Genomic DNA, 23,218 nt, shown 5'->3' with positions numbered 1-23,218 from the left:
CTACTTCCTTCTCGATTGCAGGGGCTATGCTCTGCTCCCTGTTCATGTCTACCAGCTCAGGGGGCTGAGGATTACTAGTCTTTCTGTTGAAGATGGAGGCAAAATTCTTATGGTGTTACTCATTAGAGATTTAAAATACTTTATTTCTACTTAAGGCTGACATATGCGGGGGGGGGGAAATAAACTCATAGACAGTTCGCCAAATTCACACCACAGGATCAAAAATAATTCTTGCACTTCATTCCATAAGAATTCCTAATACACTATACTGTCCTCTGGAATTTTAATTAGATTTTAAAAAGAATGCAGGTATGGTGTTCAAGGACTATTTTTCATAGCAACAATTAACTCAAGATGTAGTCTCCCTTATTATATCTTCTCAAGAAAGCCATTTTTTACAGCTCATCCATTTTTAATTTGATAAAGCCTCTATATTCTGTTCTCCCTTTTCATTTGACTGCTGAGTCTTCTCATAAATGTTCATTTCCTGGCAGCTAGAGCACAATGAACAGAAAAGCAAACTGCTGTTCATCTGAACAAAGACACTCCCACACAGTGGAGTATCTATGTCTGGGAGCCCTGCTATAGAAAAACACATGCCCACAGTTATTCAAAGATTCCACTTCAGCCGCAGTGCAATGCACTGGCAGACATGAATAGCCTTTCTTTTACCTTGTTTATTCAAGAACTATGATCCACTAGCCTGCTTTTAAGTATTTGATATCCTACAGTGAAGAGATTAAATTAGCCTGACGCCAAATGAAAAGCTTCAGACATTATGTTGATTTTTTGGGTAAACTTACGAAACTAAAATCTGAAGGTCTTTTCCTTAGAGATTAAAAGGCCTTTGCTCTAGGATTTTATATTTATTATGCTAGTGAAGTCAATCCTGTCTCTGAGAGAAACTGATTTCTTGATAGGTTCTCTCCTGCCTTGAGTGCATTTGAAAGCAAAGCAACCATCTTTCTAATTTCCATACCGCTCCTCATGTAATTAATTAAGTATACAATCTAAACCAACTTCCTTTCCAAGCACATTATTGCAAATCAGTCATTTGTGAAAGAAAAACATAAAGAGAAATAGGACTGTATTTTACATCTTGTTTAGGAAGAGTCTTTCATATTGGGAAGGTGGAAGATGGGCTATAATAATACAGCATTTAAATAAGTAAATATGCACGGGGGCACACATAGAGCACTGGTGTGCTCTCATTTCTCATGCTTCCAGTGAAAGAGGTCATGACCCTTCAGACTTGAACCTCATCACTTCCAATTTTTCATCTTGGTTTTTGGAAGAGAAATTTAACCCATCTGGTTTTCAGTTTTATGAGGTCATGAGCCATGAAAGAAAATCTAGCTTTAAAAAAAAGGAGATATATAATCTCTCTGTGTATAAGAGTAGGTTATGCAGATGTTTCTGTTATGTCAGGACAAACTTAAAAGAGAAAAAATATTCTCTGCACAATATTATGCACTCATATGTCTACCACTGTGTATTTCTTTCTGGTTGTACTTACACATTTCTAGTCCCTCTATCAAAACCATACACAATGGTCAACCTTAAACTCCTGCCAACACAAAGCTGTGAAAATCCTGTCTTTGATGTCATCACTGGGATATTTAGCCTGGGATATGTTAGCACTGGGATATGTTAGCACTGGGATATTGGTGCTACAATGAGGCAATAAGTTCATCAGAAGTGAAAGATGGTTACACTTCCTACTACAGCAGGGCATGAACAAGCATCCCAGCCTGTCCTCTGCTCTATGGCAGCACCAGCCAACACTACCAGACAGAGTCAACTTATGTCTGAGTTGGACATTTCACTGATCAGTTCACACCCCCAGCAATGTATTTAATAGTGCTGGTGAAAGGCACGTTGATTTCTTTTTTTCTTAAAAACACAGCTAAAAAGTCTGCAGCCTCCCTCTCTCCAGCCACACAAGCCATAGAGCTTCAGCAACCACCCCCACACCACAGGAAACATTTTGCATACAAAAGAGTTTGTGAGATCTTTTATGGTTTTCAGCATCCACCAAAGCTAGAGAACCAACATTACAATCTCCTGAAAGACTTATAATATGGGGATACTTGGGAGTCAGATTAGTTCATAGTGTTCTATACACATAAATGATACAACAAAACTATTAAACAGCACGACACCTTCAACAGAGGATTAACTCATATTTCACTACAAGAACACTGAACGATGCACCTGTTTCATGATAAGAGGTAAAAGCTCATAGTAAAATGCAGCATGCAGGAATGTTTTTTCAAGCATATATTTCAAAAAACAGCAAGTTTTGAAAAATTACAACGAAAAAATCATACATAATTCGGGAAACAATTGCTTCTAATACTATTTCTCTAATTCTCTTACAATCCAAAGGCAAATCAAGTTCTTGCGGACTGTGTCCACCTTAAGTCCTCTTCCCTTCTCCAGCACAGCAAATACACACTGAGCTGTTAATTGTAGTAACGCTAATTAAAAGACAAAACCTCATGACTACATTAACAGTGAAATTGCCAATTAGCACACAAGGTTTCCTCATTACTGCTGCTGCATGAAATGTGAAGCATGCTGTGGATAGCAGTCATAAAAATAAAAGACATTTTTAAAAAGCCAATAGGTCACATTTTCAGCTTACTTCAGAAGTTCTGCTGGAATCAGTAACTGAGAAGCTGACCTACAGGAAAGAAAGAAATTCCTACAACCTTTAGTGAAAACCACTAAAGAAAAATATTGCCATTTTCCACATATGCATTCACAATGGTTTGCAGAGGAAAGAGTACTTGCCTTGGTGTAGCCACTAGAAAATGGCTTAAAAATTTAAAAGTAGGCCAAAGGGTAAGATTTCAGTGGATAATTTATCCTGACTTTATACTCCACATAAGGCATCCCCACAAAGAACTAATGGATACTGAAAACAGTCCAGGTGATCCTAGTGTCCTTTATTCTACAGAAGGAACACTTTTTCTTGTGTTCTTCAGTCTCTTTCAATGACCATTTAATGAAAGTTAATCCAGATCTCCACAACCCTAGAGCTGCTCCCATAAAGTGATTGTGCTTTTCATACAGTCTGTATTTCCTCAGGTCTCTCTCCACTTTTTTCTTTTCTTTTTAAAGGTTTTTAATTCTAATGCAGAGGTCTCATGGTAAATAAAATGGAAATACTTTCAGCATTATCTTCCTTGAGAGAACCAGAGTAGGTATTTGTTTTTCACTTGCTCCCTTTTAATCAAGCATTTTGTTGACCATAATCAATTTCTTCACTCAGGAGAAAAATTTGCAATTATCTACAATGAAGAAGGTGTGTCTAAGGAATAGGGTGGGGGGGGAAGAGAAATCAGTGGAACCATCTGTCTGACATTCCTACAACATTATAAGAGACTTGTAATTAACTGCTTGCCTACCAAAGTCTGCCAGCTTTAACTCCCCCGTGTCACTGATCAGAAGATTCTGTGGTTTCAGGTCCCTGTGCAAAATGTAACGCTGGTGGATGTAAGACAGTCCTCGCAGCAACTGAAATAAAAATAACTGAAAAAGAGGGGGACAAAAAATGACCTCTGTTAATATTTTGCATATAACCACAGGTGATTTCTTCACAATATGCAGGGTGCTTGCACATTGCGGTAACATTGTGTCAGAATTCCTCCCAAACTGGCTAACTCCCACCCAAATTTAACACCATGAAATTTCCATCTGAAAAATACTTACTTTGCAAGGACTAAACCCAGCCTCCAAGCCCTACTATATCATAGATTCAATTTGCCTGCTTTAAAAAGAACGAGAGCAATACAACAATGTGCAGAAGGCTTGGTTTCTACCAAATTATAATTATATTCCATTTACCCACATGGCCTTAGAGATTAGGTGGTAGCCTGAAGACAGATGTGTATCTTCACTAATTATAAGAAACAACAGTACAGGGTGGATAGGGATGGGGAGATAAGGCTGGGGGATGGGACACTGAAGCTAAAACGAAGAAGAAATTAATAGTATAACAATAATGCCTGTGTACCCAAGGAAATCTGCAAGTACAATAGATGTTATCCTTCGAAGTTTATTTTAATGGGAGCTTCTTATGTATTTTTCATGAGGAAATAGTAACTCTCACCGACCTAAAGATGACTTTTGAAACTTACTTGCAATAGTCTTTAAGGTAAATTTAGACAGAAACCGAACTCGCCCTCTCCTGGTTTCTTAGAGTCCTTCCCCGAGCTCTATAAACATCCTTAAAACTAAGCATTACTATTGTGTATTTTGTAATTTACAATTATGAACAAAGAGCTGCATGAAGAAAATCTTTTGTCCTTCCCTTTTCATCTCCCCCATGCATCATTCTCCCGCATCCTTTCAGACACTTGCTGTGATAGGCTGTGTTAACCTTCACGGGCTTTGTCAGTACAAAGAGTGAATGAACTCCCAGGAGTTTTCTTTGCAGTTATGAAGAACCTATCCTAATGTAGAGACCCTTCCCATTGCCTGAAATATTTTAAGAAATACTTCAGTTTCTAAATGGGAACACAAAATTCCCTTCCAAAGCTAAACATGGAGGATTCAAGAGCAGATACGGACTTTGTGCCTCACAGCTCAGAGGACAGTGAAATGTGCTCTCTAGGAAGATGTGGAAACCACACCAAAGATTTGGGAAAAGTCAGGCACACGAGAATTTCTAATTAACTTGCAACACAAGTATCCTATTTAGTGATTACTGAAGTGAAGAGACACTATAAAAAGGGTTACAAAATCTGATTATAGAAGAGCATAAAGGCTGACATGAAAGAAACAGAAATGTCATGTTACTGAAGTTGAAATGAATTTAATTGCATTTCATTTTTTCCCTGAGTGCAGACACAATACACTCTGTGTTTAGCTATTTAGCCAGGGCACAAAGAGCCATATCAATCACCTTCTTGCCAGGGTTGGGTCTAACAATGTGCTGAGGAAACCTAAGAGTAAAATACAGAAAAACAAAGGATAGCAGCAAAGTCGTAAGTAACATGCACATTCCTTTTTGAATTGTGGTTAAAGTGGAATTCATGGTACATAAAAACTATTTTAATAAGAGCAAGAAGCAGATATGGCTTTCATTACAGCCTGAAAATATCAATTAAATTCTATTAAATTACTTCAAAATAATATATTTTTTAAAATAAAAAGACGGGCAAAATAATCAGTTTGCTAGGCTAAGTCAGTGGCATTTAACTTCAAACATTGTTTTTAAATATGCAAAGAAATTTCAATTATCATGGTAGCTTACAGCACTGTAATCTTTGTAGTAACTCAAAATATATTTATTAAAGTCTTTCACTTGGCTTTAGTGGAAAGAGTCAAGTGATTTGACACGATGTGCTAAAAAAAATGCCCAACAACTTCACAGCTAAACAGAATAAACATCTGCTCCTTAGGACAGCTTTGGAATGTAGTTTTATTCCAAACTTGTAGACATGCTGTACTCATTAAGTACTTCCACAAAAGTTAATTAATTCACTCACACCTCCTTCGAGGAAGATGATGAAAGAGAAGGGGAAAGAAAACCTTTCTGAATTCATTACCGGGTAAACTCAGATATTGTTTTGCTGCTTTCTCTTCTTCTCTTCCCCTTTGTTTCCCCAGCTTTCCTGGTGTTTTCTTGAGTCTGGGTGAGTGTACAACCTTAAATTTCTGAATTCATTACAGGGTAAACTCAGATATTGTTTTGCTGATTTCTCTTCTTCTCTTCCCCTTTGTTTTTATTTGTCAATATTAAATGTGAAAAGATTTACGTGAACACAAGCCTAACATCTGGCAGCAAAGCATTCTGCAAACCACAGGCCCTGTGTGATTGGCTGGAATGAGAAAACACCAAGGGAGGCCTCTCTGTTTCCAGCGGTTCCACATAAAGAAAAGATGAATTGTTAAAAACTATTTCTGATTTCTCACAAAGCACTTCTGCCCTCTCACAGTCAAGTTCCCTCTCCTGATCTTGAGAAAAGCTTTCTCCAAGAAACTCGTTCTCTTTCCAGACTATCTGCATTACCTTCACAAGGACAAAAATGACTCCTAGGTGAGGTACCATCAATCCTTACCCATACACCCACTCTGAAATCAACAAACCCCCTCTCATGGTCATCTCACTTGCTCCTTCCTCCACCTCACTCAATTCCAATCACCATGAAAACTCAGCCTGGGGCTTTTGCAGGGGGTTTTGAACAAGCAGCTGAACTGCCTTTTTCCAAGGCCCCAGGATGGCAGCCCTGCAGACCAGAGGACAACTCTAAAAGGAGTCAATGGCAAATTCAATATGTATTTCAACAGGTTGGTTATGATGGTAAAAACAACACAGATTTGTAGCTCTTTAGCTTTTATGTTGGTAATTTTAATATTTGCATGGTCATACACAAGGCTGTATAGGTACTGAATAGCCTGCAATAAACAAACTAAGGCATTATTAAGTAAGAAATTGTATGTGTAGAGTTTCTAGCTTATTAGTAAAAACAAAGGTTTTGGTAATAAAATAGGCTCACAAAATGTCAAAGGTCATTGTGGTGAGAGTTGAAAAAGACAGAAAACAGGACAGTGATTTGTCCCTAGAAGTCAGGTTTTCAGCAAAGCTTAACATTAGGAAGCTCAAGACTTTATGTTCAGACAAAAAACATAACACTTGTGGCTTCAACTCTTGCTTATTTATTATAGCCATTAAAAATTACCTTTTTTCCCCTGACTGTTACGCAGCTCTCACTTTAATGAGCAACATATTTTAATGAAGACTTTACATCGTCAGTGAGAAAAATGCATGCAGGTCAAAGCTAACTCAGGGTTTATGGACTGTGATATTAAAAGAACATTAGCAGTACTTAAAACTTACAAGAGAAAGCCCTCAACTCCACAAAGGGGTGAGTTAGTACCTAAATAGTCCTCCAAGTGTAATGCTTGGATAGCCATTTGAACTATATGCAACATTTGACCAAATGCCTGTAGTAGGTAAAAAATACTATGTTTTCTGAGAAACTTGTAGCTGTCTGGATGAACAGCCCAGCTTTCCTGGTGTTTTCATGAGTCTGGGTGAGTGTACAACCTCGAGCCTTACATGCAGGTATCCAATGGCTGCCTGGTGGCCCACGTGCTACAGAATGCTTTACTATCTGCTGGCCTCTGAACAAGCTTATAAGTTAGACATTGACACAAGCCATGCAAAACACATCTAAAGGGTGGGATTGAGAGCAGCTGACACTGTCTGACTTAGGTGCAGAAACCTCTTTCCAGCCTAACGATAAAGGGGAACACATGTACAAGTCACGTGTGTCAAGTACTCAGATGACTCCATACAGTTGCCCTCCATTCCCACAGATGGTAGAGAGTTTCTGGCAAAGGATACTGGGGTAAGTGAAAAGCAGAAATTCACAATGTGCCTGGGGAGATTCTCCAGAAAATGTACCATTTTCACACACTGAGGCACTGAGGACCCCAATGACAGAAAGGATGCTTGCCAAGAGGACAGAATAATGATGCCTGTGGGGGGCTTTTTTAAGTCTCCGTGATGGCACAGAGGGATTTCTAAACTATTTTCTGCGTTTCGCTCCCTTAATTCATGTTGTATTGTGGGAATAGGAGACTTGGCCCTAGATACAGAAGTAGAAAGCTACACAGAACTAGAAAGCTACAAAGAACTTAGTTTACAGAAGATGCACAAAACTCTTGGTTCTGCTCTCTTGAAAGTGAAAGACTGCAAAAAAAGCTGAGATAATCTGGACAAGGAGATAACATTATTTCAGAAGAAAGCTGAAAGCAAGTCTGAATTAATGTGTCTTTCCTTTAGCAAGCTTGTACTGCTCTATTGGTTACTTTTGAAAAACAATACACAATACCACACAAGTTTTATTATCACCCATCACTGATTACACAAATGCTCCTGCTTGCTCTGTGTATCAAAGCACACTGTCTGGGTATCACACAATCATCTGAATTCCCAAGTGTGTATTCAGCATCAATCAAATCGTATTCAGTCTTAAGACCATCAAATCTAAAAATACCAGAGGAAGAAACCAAACTTGGGACATCCCATCTCAAGCTTGCAACCAGTGAAGTTCTCCCTATCATCCAGAGGATAGTATAGGCTTCTGTAAATTATTTGACTGTTTAAAAAGGCAAAAGGAGGTAATAAATCACTGCAGTGCCATCTCACAGCCTTGGAAATAAAAGCAACCAAACACATTACTCAGTCCTGTTTGGGTTAACTAGACCCAAAGACTAGGGAGTTTTAGAACTACTTGTTTTAAAACATTAACATAAGAAAAAACTACCTGGTAATACGTACTATCACAGAAGCAATGAGAAATCTCCCTCTGTGACTTCTGCTAGCATGTCAAAAGCTCATCAAGCACAATCTTTTTTAATCACTCTTGGTTTGCTGTTCATTTCCCTCTTTTCAACCAGGATAATAACCATGAGATAAAATCCAACTTTTCACTTCTACCTATGTCCTGGGGAAATACTGTCCTTTTTAGGTCATAGCTTTGTAGGCTCTGTTGCTTAAATTGTCAGAAGAAGAAGTTCCAGGAACAAAGCATTGACTGGAGACAAATTTGCATCCCTACGAATAAGTAAAATCTGAAAAAACCTATTAGCTGTTTGAATCTGCAGGATTTCCAGGATCATAATCAGTTTTATCTCACTAAAAGGCTTCTCCTATCTGACTTCCCAGGAATCAGCTGAGTTCTCTCCAAAAGAATTTTAAAATAATTCACTCTAAAATGCATTTATAAAGGCTTCTAACTTGCTCCTGCATTCCTTACACAAGTGTCTTACCAAAGGCAATGTCACACAAAAATACATATGATACAGCCACCAGCAATGTGCATCACAGCATTGCTTGAAACAATATATATACAGATTTTTTTCACTTATTTGCAGCAGAACTGCAAAGAAAAGAGATTGGAATGTGTTCATTTGCTAACTTCCATTCTCTTTGATGCTCTTTTAATCATTTTTTGTCCCCTCTGGGTACTACTACAGTCATTTGCAATGAGGAAGGTGTGCTTAATTAACTGAGTATAAAGACAGTCCCTTATGATCAGTTATAGTCATCTGCTAATGTTCAGTAAGTGGAAGACTCAGGTTTTTTTCTTCTGAATGGCAAAAGTAAGAATAAATTCAGTATAATTGAATCTGCTTTTTCAACTTTCATCAACTCACTTCCATGATAAACTAGGTCAGAGTGGTAATTGTTGCCTCATTGATTTAAAAAATTTTAGTGTTCTCTTTCTCCCTACAATATATATGTTTTCTTGCCATATGTGAATCATGACGATCATACAGACAATAAATTACAAGTGCACTTATGAAAGTGACATTCTTCTAGCATGAATTTTAACACACTAATGAAGATTCTGCATTAACTGTTCACAGTTGTGCATATTATCAAATCATTAAGTGACAAGACTGACATGAAGTAGAGTGAAATGCTGATGCCATATTTAATGCCTGATAACTAAAAAGTCTAATTTAAATAATCAATTCTCAATGCTATGTGTAAAAGACGACCTTAATTTGGCATAACATTATTCTGTCTGCTGCACACCTGCTTGTTCACTGAATGAGGAATGAAAAATAGCGACTTCTCAACCACATTGAACAGCACTGCTTCTTACTTAATATATCTACTGAAATACACTTTTAATTCAACTTCACATCGCTAGCATGACCAATTTTAGTGATTAGAAGTGAGATTTCAAAAGCATGACATTAGTTAGATTTGCTTCCAGTAACAACGGATAAAATTAAAAGGACCACCACGGCAGGTTTTCACCTCAGAGTTAAAGACTGTTTTCTGCAAATCCCAGTGAGTCAATGACATGAAAATTCATCACAGCTGGATCTATTTCCAGATTTTAACTGCCCACTTCCTGTGCACCTAAGTCTATGGCACTCAACCTCCTGGTCAGACACCTCTAGTTACACACAGGTGCTCACAGGCCGCAGCTTTCCCCACATCATGTGACACGTATTTGTCACATGGGGATGCAGGACTGGCCGTGTATCCAATGTATGTCTCCCCACAGAAAAAGGGGGAACAAAAACCTCCTGTCCATGCTACAGATGTTGATACAATCACACAATGGAAAGAAAACAGAAACATGCTAGGGAAGCCTACATTGTTAACACAACTGCAACCTAAAACCCAAAGCATTTTTATCCTACTTTTCAGATACTATGCTTTTCTAACAAGCACATGGGTTTGTATCTTACTACTAATAAATGCAGCTACAGCTTAGCAAGAGCCAGTATGCAATGCTCTGCTACTGCCAAAGTTCAAGCAGCTTCACTTAAGTGCAGTAAGCCTCACATGGATAGGACACAGGAGCTGCCTAATCCTTGCATGTTCTGAATGCTTCCCTCCCCTTTGTGCTTCAGATCATCCTAAAGCTGTAATCAGTTCAGTGATAAATATTCATGCTTACAGAAGAAATCAGATGACAACTACCCTATGGCTTTGACTCAGATTATTAGTTTTCACATTAGTGATTAAACACCAAAATTACTCATCTGACAAAAACAGATTCAACTTTAAAAACTGCAACCATTACTTAAGGACAATGTTCACAGTGCTGCAGTACAGAGAGGAATACATGAATACCATAAATGACTAAGTGCCAGAGATTTCAGATAATATCAGATAACAATCAGTGTATTTCAATATTTTCAATACAATGTGGTAGAGAACAGCATTAAATCCTTGGTTTAATAAATCCAATATTTTTATAATATCGGGGTTTTTTTAACTGTATAGTTGCTACAAAGTTGACTGACCTCTTCTTAAGCATTCAGCACTGAAAAATGTTGCAGCATCCCATTATGTCTCACTAGTATCTATTTCATTCCTTTTAAAATATTTTTTTAAAGTTTTAAGACAAACTAATTACATTTTTTTGGTGAAACATAAGCATTTTTTACAGAGATTATTGGGCTACCCTAGGGAACTTAGTACCCAAATTCCAATCCACATTTTTCCATATAGCCTGACTCAGTATTACAGTGATAAAATGCATTTTGAAAGGTTGTGGCAGGGGTAGGGCTTAGTTAGTTGAGGTTTTGCTTCAAAAATATCCACCCATTATGCACAAAAGACTGCTGTGCCCTGCTTCCTAGGAGAAAGGAAGGCTCAAAAGTGAGATGGGTAAGAGCTGAAGTCTTGAAAGCTCCTGGGAGAAGGCTAAATATTCTTGTTCCCTGCATGCAAAGCTCAAACAAGAGGGTCTGCCTGTTCCTTATCACTTTTTAGCCCTAGGAAGAAAAAAGGTGCCCAGGGAGAAGAACAAATCAGTGCAGCAATATTAGATAGAATAAGAACAAACTGGAAGTTCCTTCCCCCTCTGGTCACAGCAGACTACAGCAGGCTTCCAAGTTGCCTGAAGTGAGAGATTTTGAGAGTGATTAAGAGACAGGGACAGCTTTTCTCTGGTTGACAACCCATTGTCATTCAGGCTGGTGTTGCATGGATTAAGGAACAGTGGGTCAGAGGCAAGTGCCTTTTTATATTGCCAAAGATGGGGTTTTTTCTGTCAAATGCTCACGGTAATCAATATTACCTCTAACACTGCAAGTAGAAGAAAAAAGGTAGAGAGAAAAAAAAATCAGGATGCTTTTCTCAAAAGTCTACAGCTATCTCAAGGCTGCACCACTAATTAAGAAGCAAATCAGCTTTCATTAATAGATTTATTTTTAAGGCAGGGATGCAAACAAGCAATGCAGGCATGACAGATGCAAGTCTTTGCTCCACTTATTCTACCAGTAATAGGAGTTACAGTAAACAAACTCAACTAGAAAATAAATGCATCAAGGCATAAAGATGAATTTATGTGCATTACTGGGAATGTAATAACATGGAGTAAAAGTTAAAATAAAGGTGATGCTTCAAAGATTAGAAGAAGCTAAGAACAGTTACATTTTCACAGGACATGCTGAAATGCACAAATAAAAAGATACTTAAAAATTAAATTATGAATTTACAAAATGAGAGCCATTTATGGACAGCTGCAAACAAAGGCTCAGGAGAACCAAGAAGGTAACACAAAAGACTGGTGGAAATAGTCCTGTACCAGATGGAAAGGGACATAAATCAGAATGAAGATCATAACAAAAAAAAAAAAAAAAAAATCACTGGTAGGGTCAACTAGTTGCTCTGACCCATTAGAGTTCCTCCTGTAGGAAGCAATCCAGATGTTCCAGTTGAGCATGGACTATCTCTAAAGGCTGCAACAGCTGTAGGGAAGAATGCCAGGAGTACAGATTTCAGTCTGGGCCAGGAGGAACAGCATGGGGAGAGTGAGGAGCAAATCTTGTACCTCAGTTTGCCACAGCACATTTTGCATTTTGGCAAGTCCCACAGGACACACATATAAATCAATTCCTATTTCCAGTCATGGACAAGGCTGCAGCGGTAGCTTCCAGCAGAAACATAATTATATGTGGGGCCATGTATTTAAGATGTATTGCTTGGCTTCAGTTGTGGAAAAACTGAGAAAGACATCTCTAAAACCAGACAAGAGAAGATGAGGCCATGCCTACTACACAGGGACTTATTAACTGATTACCTTTCCTCTCAACATCTCTAACTATAACACCATACACAGTATATTAGTATACAGTTATAAATAAGTGGTAGGCATGCAAGTTTGTTAGCTACCAAAGGTGTAAATAATTGTGTATTTGGAGCTAATGCATTTTGCAGAATATATGGACTGAAATAACTGCTTTATGCCAATTTCCCTTCCAGCTGATGAAGATGTTTCAGGTACCTAACCATGTTTATGTCATCAGGATAACTGGTTTAACATTATCAGGGATAGGCATTTTTAAAACAACATCTCAGCTTCACACACAAATTCCTTGAAGGGAATTTAAAGCCTGATATTATTTGTAAGACTTGTGCCTCCATCCATGAATTAGAAAATCCTGAAATCATTATGTGTCAATACATAAAATTATAAATACATACCAATAAAAATGCTAAACCTAATACTTTGGGAAGCAATATTGTTTTATTTGCCTAAGCATATTGTCCCCTGACTTCTACAACTGTCAGCTGAGACATTCTTCTTTATACTTCCACATCTTATAATATCCTGCTTAGTCTTTATCTAAAATAGTTAAGTGACAGCAAATAGCCTATTTAAAACCACAAAGAAAGGCAGTGTCAAACAGAACACCTGAGGGCACAGCAATATGTGTGTCCATCAAAGTAATTTGGATTTTTATTCTATTTACAATTCTTCATTTAAAAGTAAGCCTGAGGGAACAAGCATTGTCTTTAGCTTGCAAATACGGAGAAAACTCAGAAATATAATTAGGCTGAAGATACTCTATAGAAACCAAGATGTAGGTAAATAATGTTTTTCCTTCTGCCTTCCTATAAAATACTGTTTTACAAGAACTACTGTACATATTCTTTGGAAAAAGAAAGATGTGTGATTATTTGGGTTTGTATTTATAATAACTGGCAACAATCCAGAAAGGAATATCCATCAATAGGCAACACTTTCCTCAAGAACAAAATTAAATGGCAGGGGGTCTTTTGTCATACTGAGAGAGCATCAATGGCTTAATCCCACAGGTTAGCCCCAGAGAGCCAAGACTAATTTATTGCTACTGGAATATAATTGCTCAACTGGAAGCTTTTTAAGTGGATTTAGGGATCACATAACCACTGATTCTGAACAAACACTGTCCAAAAGTCTGACTAAAAGTGAAATTACTGAAGAACCTCTAGAAAGGAGGGGCTGGCAGCAAGAGAAGGCTAATTAATATGGCTCAGCTCAACCCTTAGAAATCAGCTGTGGATCCAAACAGACAACTTTGTCCAGAAGCTAAAACCAAAACAGGTGGCAAAGTCTCAGATCCCCATGTGCATAATTCAACAAACTGAGTACAGCACAACAAAGCATTAAAATGAAATGGTTATGAAACAACCATCTTACATCCTCTGAAACAAAAGAGCAGAACAGGCTTTTAGTTTGGCATGCTGATGAAGGTCTGGGAATTTTTAGCATATGTGACTAGGTTTCTGTCCTCCCAGCTAAAGAAATCACTCTCTTGGGATATTTTTCACTCAGCTTTGAGAGCAGGTATTGCACTGAAAATCCCAAGCAGGCTGATTCACTCACTAAAATGGTAGGACCTCAAATTGTCATGCCTGGTTTTAATAATTACTGTGCAGTTAAGGCTAGCCTTTGCTGCCAGCCTGGCAAGAGAATCTACCAAATATATATAACTGATTTTCATCAATATTATTTAAGAGGAAAAAAAGTTAATTGTTCAACGGGATTGCTCATGTTTCATCTGTGGATTGAAGTTTCATCTGCTCCAACTTCCAAATTTTTTTTCATACTCCTCTCCCCCCTCCCCGAGTTTACTTTTATAAATAATCCATTGGGACTTTAAAAAATTTGAACCAGCAGTACATCAGGATTCTATACTTAGCTACTCAAATAAATATTTCTAATGTGTCTATAAGCATCAAAAATGTTGCTAAGCACTGTTAGATGGTACAGATAGCCACAGGAATACATGCAGAAAAATCTAAAAGGGAAATGCTGCTGCTGCAGGTCCCTCTGAGGCTCCTGTTTTAAGAGACAGGTTTCTCAGAATTTGGAGGAATGATGCACTAGCAAGCCCAGCTATCTGTCTACATCCATCCTGCTCAAAGACAAGCTCACTGGGCCCTAATATGATGAAATAAAAGTACAATTATGTGAATTATGGCATCTTTTTTAGCAGGGAACAATTACAGCCACATCAACTACTGCATATCAGAACTTGAGCTACACAGCACTGCAGCCTTGGAGTAAGACTTACAAATCTGAAGCAGCACAAAGAACTTTCAAAGCCAGTCTTCATTTAATCCAAAACTCAGAGAAATGAATGCAAAAGTATCCACACGGGGAAATGAAACACAGCCCCCTGGTTTTAACAAGCACATTCAACACCTGAAACTCTGCTTAGGAAACTGAGCAGTGAAGAATGCTCAGAAGTTTTAGGGGTTGAAAAGGAGGTCCTACCTCACCCCCTTTACTGCCACACTCACGGAGCCCTGTGAAGCTGGTAATGGGAGGAGACCCTGTCAATGCTAGTGAAATGTCTCAGTGACAGACATTACAAGGATACTATCTTGCAGCATACACACCATGTGTTTATGTGTTTTCAAAAATAACTTTTGTTCTTTTTTTTTTTTTTGGCCAAATATATGCACTAAGAAGGAATTTTCCTTGGTTTTGTAGATGGCAGTAATTCTAATCTCAATTCATATGTTGTAGATGCCACTTTTCATTCAAAGAACACAGAAAATTAATGAAGCTACATAATGTGCAACAATGATCAGCTACTGCAGAAGAAAAAAATACAGCCTCTTTTTAAAATAATTTTTTTTTTTTAAAACCAAACAGGCCTTCTGACTTTTCCAGAAAAGAGACAGAGTTTTCATGAACTTCTGCATTTCAGTAAGTTAAATACTGGAATAAAGTTCTCAGTATGACAAGTGAAGACTTAAACACTTCCAAAGTAGAACAACAATGGGAAAGATGTCAAAGTGCAAGACAAGTGTAACAAATATCATCTGAATTATCTGTACACACACGACACATTCTGCATGTCTGGTTGGCTTCCATTTGATGCTAAAATCATTTGGCTGACTTCCCAAATAGTAACTGGTTCAAGTCTCTACTCATCTATCTTTCCATCAAATCCCTAATAAACTCTCTCTTTCTTGCGTGATGATTCTCAGTACCTACCTTAGAAGGAAAAAAATTTCTGAAGTGAGATCAGCTATAAAAATGCTGATCTGATCCACGCAAGCGAGCAAAAAGGTTAGGGAAGATTTTATATGTCCATATAAAAAGCAGTACAATTCAGCTAATACAATTAATTACACTTCCCTTAAACTTGGTGAACCCACACTGACTTACCTAACTGCAGATCTAGCACTGACAGCCTAAAGCATATTTACCCTGGGGTTTTAGGGCAGTATTGTCTTAAGAGCAAATGTTCGAATGGAGGGGAGGGATTACCAACACTGTTAACAGCATTCACTAATATATTTTGGCTCTGAGTCAATTTTAAAAATTTCAGAAGTTCTGTTGGGGGTATGCTCAAATACTCAAATACTTGAATTTGTAATTAGTTTTAAAGAAAACAAATACTTAAAAATACAGTTCATATGCCAGTCATTTTCCCTTTACCTAGCAATCAGTTTCTATGAAACAACTGGCATGACATTTTTTGCAAAGTTACTGCTACTGCATTTGCCTTGAATGTGTGCTCTTTTTGACTCTTACCTTCACATTCTCTGGATGAAGCCCTCCAGGGTGTTTGTCCATGTACTGACATAAATCAGTGTGCTAAAAGAAAGTCAGATGGAGAAAACTGTATTAATATCTGTATGACTGCAGCAGTAAATACTCCTCTACTTAGGAGTGGACAGAAAAATGGAAAATAAGGTGGTTTTTTTTCAGCCACACGTGCAAACACACACATGTACGTTTACACTAATTTTATTTAACAGCTTTGATAACTGATATGAATATTCAACAAATGCAAATTAGTATTTTTTCTAACACCCTGCATTTGGAAGATTAATTACCTGAATTTTAATATAATTCTAAAACTTGTAAGTACAGTATCACCATCAACACCACAAAGATTATATCTAGACAGAAGACGAAGAACCTCAAGGGAGAATCTCACATTCAGCTCTCATTGTTCACATTAAAACATTGCCTTTTAAATATAATTTTATAGTGATTCTAGATTAAGATGGCGTAAAGGTTTAGAAAATAAAGCTGAAAGGCATTGCATATCAGAGTACTGAATGATACTTTCCAGCTCAAAAAGAACCACATATTAAGGACATGTACAGCCATTAAATACAGATACTTTAGGAAAGAGCTTCATGGAAAATTCAAATCTAAGTTTTCACTTAATTTTCTATATTCACTTCATTCTCCTATATTTCCAGCAAAAATAGCAGTAAATCTCTTCAGAAAAAAAAAAAAAAAAAAGACTTGCAATGTATAGATGAGTGTTATTTTTAATATATAAATATTTATAGCTTTTACTATGGAAACACTTTTCTCTGAATTCTTCTCTTACATTTCTACACGTCAGCAGCATGGTTTCAGTCAAGTGGCATATTGCTTCTCTGATGTGCTTGCACAACTCAGCTTCTGGAATTATGTTCAAAATAAAAAAGCAAAAATATGCACTTGATTAACCAGCAAATACTCAGAGACAGACGCTGCCTTCCACATCTGGTTTCTGAACACATCTGGTAAAAATCACCCAACATTCCTTGAAAAGCTACTTGGCAATACCTGCCTCACATACACAACAGCCCAACTAAATACAAGGAGTTTTCAAAGTGAGAGTTTTGGACAAAAGTTGCCTTCCACATAGCAGAATGGTCTCTCTGAGCAACATTTCCCAAACCAGGAGGCATTCTTTAGTTCTCTTTTGCACATTTATAGAGATACATCTGAGAGTTCACACCCAAGACACAAAATTTTTTCTAGCCACAATCATCTGAAAATCGCTTCTGAAATCACAAACTACAAAAACACACTGTGCATGTAGAATTAACATTGCAAAGACATAAGATGCACAGGATGATTGGGCTCTGCACTAGCAAAACTATTTTCAGGAATTCCTACATGGCTTCAAGAGAGTGAGAGCCCTGACTGCAGGAAATTGCTTGAATCCCAAAATGAACAGCATGTGTATCACAAGGGCAGAGGGCACACTCAAACAGGGAAACCACACTAAATACAACAAAACAGAGATTATTCCAAAATGCAAGATACAGCCAGCAATTCTTCAATTTATAGTTTACAAATTAGAATGCATTTACAGAGAAAATTTAAAGATAAATTTAAAATATTCTACCAGTGAATTGTTAGTATCAAAGAAGTGCATTTTGCATAAAGACTCTTAAGTTTAAAGACTTATTCCTCATTTCTGTAACACCTTTAGCCTTAATGTACATATTCCTCTTCCATTCTCCCAGTTAGTTTTCTGGGTCTGCATAAATAAACCATGCCACAAATGTACCAGTCACCCTTCAGTATGCATCACCACATTGTACATTTTTGTCTTGTTTACTGTATCAACACCAAGAAAACATGCTTAAACAAGGTTGTTGGCTAACCTTGTCATTTGTTTTGATAAACTAACAGTACTAATCCCAGCACAAGAGTCTGCCTTAACATCAGCTGAAACACCATTACTACAAGTGATGTCTAGTGTCAAATAAGAAATTTGTGGGAATCCACTCATTTTAATGGGTTATCTGTTATTGAAGAGAAATGTCAGTCTTTGAATAGTGCTAGCACCTGCAGTACTCAAGAGAAGTTTAAAAAAAAGCAGGAAATTTCACTTTAGAAAGCCCATTAGGGTGGCCAGGGAAGCACTGTCCCATCCTCAGATGCAGCCATCACAGCCCCTGAGCACGGCACTCTCCCTTGCATGGGCTGGCTCAAGGAATGATCATTTCCCTCCAGCTCAGTCTTTCAGCCTTTGTGAGTGACAGATAACCTGGTAGGTGGGAAGTTTATTGCCTCCTTCGTCTTCTATTGATTTCTACGATTTGCAACTGGTCAGCTGACAGAAACCAGATCAGAGGAAGACAAACCCAGTGTTACTTCTGAAGGCCCCTTCCTGAAGGCCCACCACACCAGCTGCGCACTAACTGTGTATTTTTATTCGCCAAAAGCTTTTCATCCTATTCAGAGTCACAACACTAGGAATGGCAATAAGTCATATTTTTTATTTCCAATATACTTGTAATAAATGGTGAAGATAACCCCATTTTCTCATATTTCAGTTACCATTTGGATGTATTTTCTCCATACAGAAACATCAATGACAATGTGTTTGTGTTATCCATCATTATTCTTCCTAATCCGAGGAACTACAACTGGGAGCCTGATATAACCTTCTGCCATCAGTTTAACCATCAAAACCTTCAAAAACTGACTGAACACATCTACCTAAAATTCAACGTAAGCAGCAATTTCCTCAGAATCCTGGAAACCTTACAGAGTCAATTGTGCTGCAGTCTCTTGGCATTTATTTTTTTCCTTACACACACACACTACAGACACAGAGGAATCTCTACCAAACCTTCATTCAGACGGGGAAGAGAAATTGAATGCCTGTTCTGTTCAAATCTTTCAACAGTTTGCTTTCATAAAACTGAGAGTCCTTCTCATGAAAAGTAATGAAACATTATGGTAAGAACTGTGGAAGCAACTTAAAATGTTAGAGTACATTGCTCCCCACTTTAAAAAAAAAGAAGGTGGCAGCAAAGCAAAGGCAGCATCAGCTGCTCCTCTTTTCCCAAGGTAGGGACTCAATGCACATTGAATTAAACATTAGTACAGCCAGGAAAACTGACAGTGCTGCAGAGACAGCTCTTTCTAAACCTGTTTTCCCTTTTGGCAGCCAAACTGTCTGCTCCAGTGCTTGTGTGCACAACTGACATTGAAGAAGACAACATGAATGCAAGTTTCAGGAAAGCATTAGAAAAGAAAACAAGACAGCAAGCTGGATGAAAGCAGTTTTCTAATGGTATTCCATGAAATGTGTACCATATAGATGAATGGAGTCCTTTTCTTCATGTCGTATTTCAAGGTGGAAAATAACATGCTTTCCCAAGTGGAAGAGTGGCTGCAAATACAGTCTACCCATACTCTGACACTGAAATCTTTCCTGCAGTCACCACTCTGATCTAATAAAATATATACCCTGAAGGAAAACTCAAGATACAATTACATACTGGCAATAACATAAAACTATACTGAAACAAGGATCAAACACAAGAAACAGACCAACCAATACACCTTTTACAGTCCATTCTGCACTGTCTCAGAGGGTGAGGGCACCTCACAGGGAAGCAGTATACACCAGGAATGCAGTACAGAGACTTCCAAGTAATTGCACACATTCTGATCCCAAGTGGACCTGGCCAGACCAATTCTGCTTTGAGCTAGATTTTAACAGCTCTATCAGCCATACTGTTAATCCCCAACACACAAAAATCACCAAAGTAATACCATGCTGACAGAACATTTGATATTTTAGTTTAAGTTCAAAATCACATTAGTTCCTGCTCTTTACAGTCCACCAGTTTACCCAGGCCTATATGTACAAATATTTTATTAGCACTCCTCTGCTCATAATGGCTACACAAAAAACAATGAACAGAGATAAATCAAGTTTCCGTAGAGAAGAACTCTACAGAAAAAGCTAGGAAAGTCCAGAATTAATGGGGTTTATCCAACCTTCTATTTGTTTCCCCATTAAATGTACATTATGATAACTCTTAAAAGGTGTAATGTAATCACATACTTTTTTTCCTTCCCAGGATTAGACATACTCATTGAACAGAATAGGAGACACTTGATTAAAAAATAGCTGTGCTGTTTTATGGTTGGGAGGTTTTTTTTCTATTCTCAAATAGCTTGCAGTGTCTGGCTTTTTTACTACTTCGAAGACAGAAATAACCTCACAGGTTTTTCTACCCTGCTTATCACTATGCTACTGACACACTTTACAAACATAGAATAATTTCATAGCAGTGCACAGGACATAAGGCATTACTTCCTTTTATCGGACAGGGAATTGAACCAAAGACAAAAAAAAAATCCTAAAAATCACTGATCTGGGCAATTCTAGTCAAAAACATTGGTTTTAACTTTTCAGAGTATTTGGCACTATTTAGCCTTCTGTGTTTTGACTGACTGTGGTGGTAATGAAAGATATTCTGGTGTACACATGCATCCTTCACCCACACACATACCCTCTTCCTATTCTCTGTCTGATGGTGGTTTGTCCTAAACTAAGAACACCAGGTGGGCATTGCAGAAGGAACTGTCTGGATGCTCGCATTCCAGAGATGGGGAAGCTGATATGTTGTTATTGACTTTGGTGCACACTGGCTTGAAAAAGAGTATAAAATGCACTGGTAATATTTAAATACATAATAACAATAAATCTAATCATAATCATCCACCTAATCATTGTGTCCTTTTCATGCCTGGCTGAAAGCCTTGTCTCAACTACTCTGCAACACTGGCTTCAGTTACAGCTGTAAATGTGTGATGCTTTTGCAAAGGAGACTGAGAATTTCATGCTGAATAGCAGAAATCTGTCATATCAGAATTGTGATGACAGCACTTTCTGCTGGTGATGACAATTCTCAATACAACAGGGATGGAACCCAGATCTCTACACCAGTATTACCTGACTTGAAACAATACTTCAAATGAGGCAGGAACCTCAGAAGATGCCCTAGCTCCCACATTCACAAAAAATGAGAGAAATTCAACAACAACCACATGCCTTCACCAGAAAATCCTCTGCAGAGCTGCATAACAAATGTTTCCACAAGGATGAAAAAAGGAGATTGCCCAGGCCATCTTTATCTTGATGTACTTCAATTTTAAGAGCTTCACTTTTCCACTTCACTAACAAAACAATGTTTTGTGCAAAACTTGTTATGCTTTAAGTGAACCACTCGATCTCTTCTCTCACTACTGGCTTACCCAGAAACAATTTCACTTGCTCAGAACTGAATAACTACAATATTTGAAGTGAGAAACTAAAGACAAATCTTTGAGATGAGAGGGGGAATCTTCAAAGATAGCTCTTAAGTACAATTTATGATTTTTCTGAAGCTTATCACTTGACCAGATTTTGGATGATTTTCAAAATAATAGCCCAACGCTATGCTCAGAACAAAGACTACCCATCCCCTAAATGCCAAATCCATACTGTACAGCTGGAATATTTACAATAAGGATCCTCCAGATATAGGTTCAAGATGTGTTTGCCATTTTGGCTGAAAGTAAAAGCCAATATAGACAACCTGAGATAGACTTTGGCATTTTTTGCCTTCAAATAATGGTATTTCACTGCTGCATGCCATAAAATCACTGCTCCAGGGCTGCACCTTGACTTCAGGGCTCTGGCACACACAGCTACACCTCCTTGAGAAGGCCCTGTGCAGCTTTTTTGTTACCTCCTCTCGATGCGTTAAAACACAAACCCTTTCAGTGCATGTCTCAAGTAACAAGGCCTTCATTAAGAAACTCCTGACCCTTCCTGGGCTTGATGGCACAATTTCTGCATAGACCAGAGACTGCACAATGCTTCCTAGGACAGGGGATTAAAAACTCATGCTCAGCAATGTTGGTTCAGTGAGTCTCGTTTTCAAACTGAATGTAGAAGCACATCAGCCAATGCCTTTTTTTGACCCAAACTTTAATTAATTGCAAATATTTTCCTCCCTGTGATGAAGACAAGTATAACAACTCCTACAGGTAGCTGAAAATGAGAGAGAGATTAAGTTACTTTCCCAACATAACTGCTCATAGTCTAAACAAAAATCAACAAAGTTGTACAGGGATTAAAAAAAAAAAAGAAAGAAAATGCACACTTGCTCAGACTCTCTCTGTAATATTTTGCACTCATTTTTCCCCCATACCATCAACTACCATGACAACTCTACAAAAAGTATGCCTTACTTATGAAATATTGTCTTCCAGACTCACATGAAGAAATGAATTGATGAGCTGGGGTTTTGATTTAAACTTGGGGCAGTGTATAATTGTATGAAGGTCATTTTTATTCAGCAAGACTCTGGTTTATGTAAGTAGACACATGTGTGTTTATGTTTGTGAGCACACTGTGTATAAGCATCTGCTGAAGGGAAAAGAATTCTGACTGATATTTATACAGCTGAAGCAAGGTTTATATACATTACATCCTAGTTCTGGAAAAGAGAGGGTATGCAAACAGAGGGGGAAAAAAAAGGCAAATGTTGATGGTGCAGACTCTTCCTTTCTCCTCTTGAAGGAATTCTAATTATGAATAGATGAGTAAACCACAAGCTAGAAAATGTCCTCAGATAAGCTTAGTGCTTCACTTTAACATCAACTATTTTGCTCAACTATCTTGCTCAGAAATCAGAGATTCTGCTACCTAACACAAACATGTTCAGACAAAGGGCAAGACGTTTCCTTTCAAAGGCACAGCCAGTGACATGAAATGATCTCCACTTTGCCCACCCTTTTCCATAATAATAACGTGACTATCATTCTCTTCTAATTAAATTAGTCACTTCTAGTTCCCATGCAATACATTCTCTTTCCCTCCTCTTCCTCAGTCATGATAAATCTCTATGTGACTT

The 23,218-nt window shown here is 37.8% G+C and overlaps 1 protein-coding gene across 1 annotated transcript in view; it reads right to left on the bottom strand.

The window, feature by feature from the left end:
- CDK14 (cyclin dependent kinase 14) overlaps positions 1-23,218 on the bottom strand; it is a gene marked incomplete at its 5' end in the record, with an annotated part of 318,948 nt that overhangs the window by 148,578 nt on the left and 147,152 nt on the right. The window contains 2 exons of the mRNA XM_082290375.1: positions 3,414-3,537; positions 16,311-16,373. Coding sequence (XP_082146501.1) covers positions 3,414-3,537; positions 16,311-16,373 — 187 coding nt within the window. The remainder of the gene's footprint in view (positions 1-3,413; positions 3,538-16,310; positions 16,374-23,218) is intronic.

Source organism: Coloeus monedula, assembly GCF_965178545.1.
Source record: "Coloeus monedula genome assembly, chromosome: 1".
Taxonomy (NCBI): Eukaryota; Metazoa; Chordata; class Aves; order Passeriformes; family Corvidae; genus Coloeus; species Coloeus monedula.
The sequence above is the reverse complement of the archived record's forward strand: the minus strand, read 5'-3'. Positions and strand labels throughout refer to the sequence as shown.